The following is an 8,174-nucleotide window of genomic DNA, read 5'->3' as shown; positions in this document are numbered from 1 at the left end:
AGCAGGTTAAACCAACATCTTCACATTTAACTTATTTCAAACGTGTTACTTGGGTGTTGAGTTAACCACGCTGCACCGTTGGACCCTGAACGCATCTGGAATGTCCGTGCGTGCGGCCTTTGAAGTTTGAGAGCGATGTCACCCCTCAACGAGCTGCTCCTTAACGGCTCCGCGGCTGCGACAGGCTCCTCTCTCTTCTCTCCAGCACGACGCAGGCTGAGTTCTGACTGTTACTCCCTCCGAGGTCTTAATCAAGGCTCAAGTCGTTCGTTTTGCTCACAGACATTTATTTAGCCACGTCTTCTTCTTGTTACCAACGATGCCAAAACAGTGCCAAATAATGCCGTCAGAACTAATAAAATAAGCAAACAAAACTTACAATTAGTCTGACATCCAAAAAGAAAACACATTAATTTCACATACATCAGAAATAATCATACCTCATTGGCCTCATGAACTCCAAGGGAATAAAGTTTCTTTTAATCCGAGACTCCATTAACTCTTCCAAACACTTGTCGTCCCATGCTTCTTTCTTAATGAGTCACCTACTAATTTGTCCCCCCAACAACGTAATCAACCGGAACAAAAAATATGTTCCCCACTCAATATACATGGGCTTGTAACCAAAATAAAAGGTACATGAACTTGCATAAATTAACGTAAAACATACCCTTTTAAATCACATTTTATGTACAATATGAACTCTATTTATACATTGTATTTATTCACCTTCACCAACTATGGAAATTATGAATTATATACATGTTGCTTCTATCAGCAGCTACAATTACTCCTTGGGGATGAGTAAAAGTGTATCATCTAATTTCATCTCACCTCGTATGATCACTTTAGCTATGCCCTGCTGCAGGAGAACATTAAAACCATTAATGTTAGATGTAGATGAGTTAGTACACGTATCCAATATCGACATCCAATCATTATCCACCATAAGAAGAGCGCACAGATCGACAGACAGTCAGATAGATTAAGGGATCATTTATATTCATTCTGCTTACAGCCCTCCAAACTGTTTGATACACAACATGCCGTAAAACTGAGCAACAGCGCCCCCCTATGGTCGGTGCCTGTAACTAACTAACACACTCGGCAGCAGGGACCATAGACTGCAGGGACACAAGAATTCTTCTCGGGCACCGTACTTTCGCGGAAGTTGTGAATCCTCTGTTTGGAAGAAGAAAAACAATGATGGAAGATACCAAACACTTTAACTACACAAATATAGTATGAGTTGTATTTGCTGGTATACGTTTATATTCAAGAAGTCTCAACATGGATGCTGAATGGGAAGAGGAGGTACGACATGTCTGCAGAGAGTGCAGTTGTACTATCACTAGCTTCATAAAACTAGCACGTTTAGCTTCAGGGTGTACATTAAATAACCTAAATACGATTTCTTTAACCAGGTGTCTCTTATTGTTTTAAACTCAACAGTGCTCAAACGTTTGCATTTGGTTTATTTTAAGGTTATTTACGTGAACGTATGAGGAAACGTGGCGTTATTCAGTTTACTGACCATTAGATTTTGTAGGCACCTTGCAGTGTTTATAGTCTTTATCTCTAAAATGCAAAGTACAGACGGTGTGTACTTAAATATAATTTGCTTTGTGATGTTTTCAGGAGCAGCTTGTCGTGGTGGAGCTCTCTGGGATAATCAACAATGAGTTTTTGACAAAGACTGGTGGCGCTTGTAAGATCCTGGTATGTTTAAGTTGTGGTGAAAGCTTGGCTCACTGCAAACTTTACTTCTTTCTATCTTCATTGTATAATCTCTTCTGTCTTTGTGTTGAAGGATATTGACAGTGAGAAGCCCATGATTCAGGTTGGACAGTATGTGTTTGCAGGGGAATATGAAGGTAATGACAAAAGAGGAAAGCATAAACAATGCACGTTTCTCCTTTCCCTTTTTAAAATGCAAGTTTTCTTGTTTTAAACATTGCAGGTATCACTTTCCCCAAATCCCTGTTCCCTAACAACTGCCAGTAAACATATCTTGCAATTGGAAAAACAATAAATAGTCAACATACTGAAAAGTCTGATAATCACACTGTGATTATGACAGCGTCAACAGCATTACTAACGCTTTATTTTTAAATTGAAGGAATACAATAGAAAATGTCATAAACAGTCAATAAACTCACCTTATGGTTAAAAAATGTACTTTTCTTCACTCTCCAAAGACACTTTGGGATCTTATGTTCTATTCGAGGAGGGACCACAGAAAGGTAAGGTGCTCCATATGTTTTACTCGTGTCAGTTTGCTTCTGGATATTTCTTTCTTTGCTAATTGTAAGTTTTGTTGGCTCCGCAGGACAAGCAGACAGCGGTCCAGAGCTCAAGTACATGTGCCACACCGTGAAGAAACTGATGATGCAACGAGTCTTCCTCACTGAAAAGAAAGAGGTTGAAATTAGCTCAGGTCTGTCAGAACAGCAACAATCAACACAGCCTAATGCTAGTTGATCATTTTATTGTCACTTGTCTTTGTGTAACCTTATTTAACTTTAATCATAGCTTGACCTTTTTTAGGATTTTTTGAAAGTGTCTTTAAAAAAATAAAACAAGTCGTGAACTATTTCTACTCCCCTTATTTTTGTTTTGTTTTTGCAGTGTATATTAATATTATATGCTTACCTTTAAGGAGATTTCTGACACTGTGTGCTGTCTACCAGGGCATTATAATCTGCTTAGAAAGCTCTAAAGTTGTAGTATGATACAATTTGCTATGAGTGAGCTTTCGTTTATGCATAGGATAAATTATTTTTATTTTCTTTCTTTTATAGATAGATAGATAGATAGATAGATAGATAGATAGATAGATAGATACTTTATTGATCCCGAGGGAAATTCAAGGCATCCAGTAGCAGTATACAGACAGGCAGGACACAAGACATTAGTTACAACTTGTATTGTCCATTCAGGAGGCGGTGAAAGTGGGGACACGGATGATGTAACCTGTCTAAAAGAACGTTCCAACTAACGAAGAAGAAACTGATAAAACAATGGCCAACAAGGCTTGATAAACATGGTAGTGAGCTGAAATGTAGAGCCCTGCCTGTCTATGGATCTCCTAGTGAGGTGGTAACAGCATTTCTGGGGCTGTTAGAGACATTATATCTGAAACAGACAATCCAATGAATGTGGGATTTGTACACATTTATGATAGTGTGATGTATTGGTATTTCTTGAAGGACTGCTCTGATAACACAATCCTTTCCCTGAAATTATAATTGCATTTTGCTAAATTGTATCTACAGAGAAGTAAATGTGCTTTTAAAAATCATGATCTAAGTTCAAACACTTCCGTCTAACTATGAAGGGTACTGTCATATTTCTAAAATGTCATCATTTTTGTTTCCCTTTATTGTAGAAAGTGTTTTGAAAAATCGGCTTGAGGGAGTGCGGTAGAAATGTGAAAATGAATTTAAATGTACTTAAAAGTGTCTCAGCATTGGAAAAAGTCTTTGTTAAAAACATTGATTTGATGTGGGTTGGGGAGGGTTGTTGTTTGTTGATTAATTTCCCAGTCAGAACTTATTTACAGTCAAGTAGCCAAGTGGAAGGGGTGTGTCTCGTTTTCATTTGGTAAGAAACCTTTTTTGTCAATTTTCGGGTTTCAAGAACTTTCAGTGTTATTAATAAACACAAGTATTTTGCAGTTGATTTTGTTTGTATTTATGTATTTGAATATTCAAAAGTAAGTGAATCGGAGTTTCTATCATCCTACCTGTCGCAATCACTGAAAACAGTTTTGTGAATGAACACATTTCTGGTGACTTTGAGGACGTGGCGGTTCTCGGCCAATCCAATCATCTATGTTCTCTCGAAGTGGACCAATAAACGAGCGACATCGCACTTGCCTTCACGGCGTCTGATTGGTCAGTTGTTGATCTGGCACAGGAAGTGGATGGGTGTGTTTCCGTGAGGAGGGTCTTATAATACATCGAATAACTTCTCCGAAGACACCGGTGAGTTTTCTTCTTGTTGTATTAGTGTAACGCAGTAAGTAATTTTTAACCTCACTTAATAATGTATCACAAAGACTGAACGTGAGCGGCCAAACGGAGGGGTATTCTTCTGAACTGGACCTCAGGCAGTAAGACTAACGGTATGCTATGTTAGCCAGACTGGTTACTGGAACCAAACCCTGGGATCTGGATTGAATAGTAACTTTTATTAAGTGGGTTTAGTCACCTACTTTTATCATGCTTCTAATCGTAATACAACGTGGATGAAAAGTTTTAATAAACGTAGAGATGAGAACGTGAAAGTAGAGATATCAGACTCAAACAGATAATAGTGATCTTTTTAACATCGTTTATAAAGAAGATGTTAATCTCTTATTTTCACTGCTGCCTGTTTGTGCTCTGCTTTCCAATAACTTGACTGGTTTTTTTTTAAAGCGGTAGCTGACAGATGATTTTTAAACACTTTCTGTTTTGCAGATCAAATGTGTGTCCCTGGGATTAGATTGAATTGTATCATATGCTTGTCTAAAACAAACCCAACCGTAACATTTTACAATACGAGTAGGAACCTATTGTTGTATTACCTTAAAGCAGGGACTTCATAGACAGAATGTTGACATTATAGTTTGGCATTTTAATGTCTTATAATACATTTGATATTCTCCAGCGGAAACATGTAGGAACAAATTTTCCTGACGATTCAGCTGTCGAAGTATTTTCCTGAAGTGTGATTTGCATGTTCATAAGTAGCTGAAAGCTGTGATCTAAACTGCCCTGTACTCTTGAGTATACATGCAGTAACTATGCTTTTCACTATAATGCAATGGCCTTATTTATTTTTTGGTGTCTTCTTTATAAACCTTTTCCAGAAAGCGTTGTTTGAACACGAGATGGAGCTGCGTCCACTTGTCATGTGCTTTGCTCTCTGTGTGGTTTATGCCACCAGCAAACCAACGGAGAAGAAGGAACGAGTTCATCACGACGAACCCCTGAGCAACAGAGAGCATGACGACGCAGATAATTTTGACTATGACCATGAAGCCTTTCTGGGTCAAGATGAGGCCAAGACCTTCGACCAGCTAACGCCCGAGGAGAGCAAGGAGAGGCTCGGGTAAGCTAAATGTCGTGGAGATTATGTGAAGTCAATAGCAAATAATTCACACGATTGTTTTGCAGTCCTATTGGTGATAGAGTTCTTGAGTGACATGAGTTGTTAAATGCCAAACTTGTGTCATTTCTCTGCAGCATGCTGGTTGAACGTATAGATGACGATAAGGATGGCTATGTGACAGTTGAGGAGATGAAGAAGTGGATCAAGCACGCTCAGAAGAGGTGGATCTATGATGACGTGGATCGACAGTGGAAAAGTCATGATCTGAACGGGGATAATATGGTGTCCTGGGAGGAGTACAAGAACGCCACATATGGATACATCCTTGGTACGATTGCTTAATTTAGCTTAAAACTTAAATGAATACATTTAATACCTCCTTTAAAAGTTACTATAATCTCTTTAAGAAATGGACACAAATTCACTTTGCAAGCACACAATCCACCAAGCTGCGTTGTCCTACTTTCAGACGACCCCGACCCAGATGATGGCTTCAGCTACAGGCAGATGATGGCCCGTGATGAGAGGAGATTCAAAATGGCCGACCAAGACAGTGACTTAAAAGCCAACAAGGAGGAGTTCACAGCCTTCCTTCACCCGGAGGAGTACGATCACATGAAAGACATTGTAGTGCTGGTAAGTGACAAAACACACACACACTCACACAGGTGTTAAATCACAAAAACTTTACAATTGTCTTCTCATTCTCACTTTTTTGGGTGTTCCTTTCCTTCAACAGGAGACTATGGAAGACATCGACAAGAACGGAGACGGTTTGATAGATTTAAACGAATACATAGGTGAGCTTTGAAAAACCTGTTATCATGCAAGCGTTATCATTTTGGGTTATTGTTGGCAAACCATGACTGGAAGAAAGTGAAGTGGTCAAAAATACAAGTAACAATGACTAATGGAAATATTTTGAGGAACGGTTATGTGATAACATCTTATCTGTGACTCGGCCTGTTCATAATTCGCAATCCCTTAGGTGACATGTACAATCAGGAGGGAGATGCCACAGAACCTGAGTGGGTAAAGACAGAGAGGGAACAGTTCACTGAATTCAGGGACAAAAACAAAGACGGGAAAATGGACAAGGAGGAAACCAGGGACTGGATCCTGCCCAGTGACTACGACCATGCGGATGCTGAGGCCAAGCATCTGGTCTATGAGTCAGATGCAGACAAAGTATGTAGGATTCTTCATATTAATTTCATATTTTGATAGTGTTTTATTATAAATTTCACTTCCTGTTTCATTCACCAAATACTAAGTAATTAGTATGTGTAAGTTGTTAATGTTTATTTGTACAGTAAGTTACCTTAGTCTGTTTGAATGTGTCGGAGGGTTATATAATATTACATTTAGTATTATTACAAACTTCTTAAGGATGTGTTTGCTTTTATTAATTCACTTTAAACTTTTTTTCTAACTGTGGTTCATCAGTAAGTCTGTTAAATAAAGGATGACTGGATCTAATTCAATCTCTACCTCCATGAGCTCCATTATGTTTAATGTGAAATTTTGTTTTGATAGTCTGTAGCCAGTTCAAATCATACAAAATACTTAGAGTAATACAACATGGAGTTCACCCACGTGCTGGTAAATAAAAATAAATACAAACATGTAATCCTTCTTCCATCAGGATGGCCGTCTGACCAAAGCCGAAATTGTTGAGAAGTACGACCTCTTCGTGGGCAGCCAGGCTACTGATTTTGGAGAGGCTCTGACTCGACATGACGAGTTCTAACACACACATGCACACACACACACACACTGGCTCCAGAGACTCTGTGCTTGTCTGGTGAACCACCTTACTGTTTTGACAGTGGATGAAATATTCCAAGCAAAATGAGTTACTCTAATCCAACGCCACGGACAATAATTTATTTGATATTTTGAGTGTGTCCCATTGTATACAAGATAACACTCTCAGCAACGTGAACATGCTCGACCAGTATGCCCTCATGCTCATGTTTGTGGAAGAGTGGAACATATTGCCATCCTTTGCTCACTCTACTCTTGCCTTTTTTGGCAAGGATCAACAGTGTTACATTTATATTCCTCTGAAAGCAGGGTTTTTATAAAAATAGCCATGTTTTGTTCCAAAACCATGATAGAACAAGTTAGGCAAGTAATTTATCTTACATTTCTTTTTTTGATGCACTGGACTGCAAAAAGTAAACATGATTCCCAGGCATTAGAATTCGCCCTACTCCAACCAAAACCAAACATTAGTTGCTGATTGAATTGTATTTTGTTGTCTTTTTTTTTTAAAGAAAAGAAATGTGTTTTTTGCTGGATTGTAAGATGTTTGGAATGAGAAGTAAGAAGTAAATTCCAGTGACGATGAAGACTATTCAGACTAGTGCAATACAGTGTCATTTTTGGGACCACACTATTTGCCTGTCAGGCCCGAAAAGCGTCCAAGATACAGTTGAGTTGAAGGAGTCAAGATGGATGCAATATCCTTGAAGCCACATCTGTTCTTTTTTTCTCATCACCCAATAGTGTGTGTCTGAACACATTACTAAATGTGTCCTGTTTTTGAGCAGCTTGAGAAAAGGTTTTTTTTCCTTCTAAATTTGTTATACTTGTAATATCACTTCCCCCATTTATAACCACTGTTGATGATTTTTTTACAGTATACTGTTATGTATATGATATTGTTTTTTTTGTTTTTTACAACTAAGCAACAACCCTTTCACTTGTGACTTTATTGTAAATAAGTTGTTGGTCTGCAAACAGAGCACTCTAACAATCAGCTCCAGTTCTTTTGTGATTGAGAATGTCTCAATAAAAACAAATAAATTGGAACTTTTAAGTTGTCTGTAGTGTTTACACTGCTTTCTATCTATAATAATTCCTTTCAAAAAGACCTTTCATTCAAAGTTGCTTCTCTTTTTGCCCAACTTTCCTCCTGTAAAGGAAATGGTCCATTTCCTGTTTTCCTCCATGCTGATGACCCAGTGAACTCTGGATTATTGCTTTAGGCCCTTTTACCCTCACAATCTCTTTAAGAAGAAGTTTTCCATTTCAAATTTGCTGCGTCTTTGATGAATTCAAGAACCAGCCCA

The 8,174-nt window shown here is 38.3% G+C and overlaps 2 protein-coding genes across 3 annotated transcripts; both read left to right on the top strand.

Moving 5' to 3' along the window:
- The first annotated feature begins 1,107 nt into the window (after window positions 1-1,107).
- On the top strand, window positions 1,108-2,593 carry gtf3c6 (general transcription factor IIIC, polypeptide 6, alpha). Its single transcript, XM_079346316.1, has 5 exons — window positions 1,108-1,314; window positions 1,639-1,719; window positions 1,811-1,874; window positions 2,199-2,243; window positions 2,330-2,593. The coding sequence occupies exons 1-5, from the start codon at window positions 1,291-1,293 to the stop codon at window positions 2,479-2,481; spliced, it is 366 nt and encodes a 121-aa protein (XP_079202442.1). The 5' UTR covers window positions 1,108-1,290; the 3' UTR covers window positions 2,482-2,593.
- Window positions 2,594-3,842: 1,249 nt separating this feature from the next.
- calub (calumenin b) lies at window positions 3,843-7,912 on the top strand. Of its 2 annotated transcripts, none has more exons than XM_079346314.1 (7): window positions 3,843-3,986; window positions 4,856-5,097; window positions 5,232-5,425; window positions 5,567-5,733; window positions 5,837-5,897; window positions 6,086-6,285; window positions 6,743-7,912. In XM_079346314.1, exons 2-7 carry the CDS (start codon window positions 4,877-4,879, stop codon window positions 6,845-6,847), a joined length of 948 nt encoding a protein of 315 aa, XP_079202440.1. In that variant the 5' UTR covers window positions 3,843-3,986; window positions 4,856-4,876; the 3' UTR covers window positions 6,848-7,912. The 2 variants fall into 2 exon arrangements, with proteins under 2 accessions (XP_079202440.1, XP_079202441.1); XM_079346315.1 differs by having other exon boundaries at window positions 3,970-4,126.
- Window positions 7,913-8,174: the final 262 nt, after the last annotated feature.

The sequence above is a fragment of the Symphodus melops genome, assembly GCF_947650265.1.
Source record: "Symphodus melops genome assembly, chromosome: 6".
Classification (NCBI taxonomy): domain Eukaryota; kingdom Metazoa; phylum Chordata; class Actinopteri; order Labriformes; family Labridae; genus Symphodus; species Symphodus melops.
This window is presented reverse-complemented; position numbering and strand designations above follow the sequence as displayed.

What these genes read in the sequence shown, in the direction of transcription:
- calub (XM_079346314.1), top strand. Translation starts at nt 4,877, where the DNA reads ATGGAGCTGCGTCCACTTGTCATGTGCTTTGCTCTCTGTGTGGTTTAT. An exon ending in TGAAAGACATTGTAGTGCTG is followed by an intron (nt 5,734 to 5,836) that starts GTAAGTGACAAA and finishes TTCCTTCAACAG; the next exon opens with GAGACTATGGAAGACATCGA. An exon ending in AGATTTAAACGAATACATAG is followed by an intron (nt 5,898 to 6,085) that starts GTGAGCTTTGAA and finishes GCAATCCCTTAG; the next exon opens with GTGACATGTACAATCAGGAG.
- gtf3c6 (XM_079346316.1), top strand. Translation starts at nt 1,291, where the DNA reads ATGGATGCTGAATGGGAAGAGGAG. An exon ending in GTTTGCAGGGGAATATGAAG is followed by an intron (nt 1,875 to 2,198) that starts GTAATGACAAAA and finishes CACTCTCCAAAG; the next exon opens with ACACTTTGGGATCTTATGTT. An exon ending in CGAGGAGGGACCACAGAAAG is followed by an intron (nt 2,244 to 2,329) that starts GTAAGGTGCTCC and finishes TTGGCTCCGCAG; the next exon opens with GACAAGCAGACAGCGGTCCA.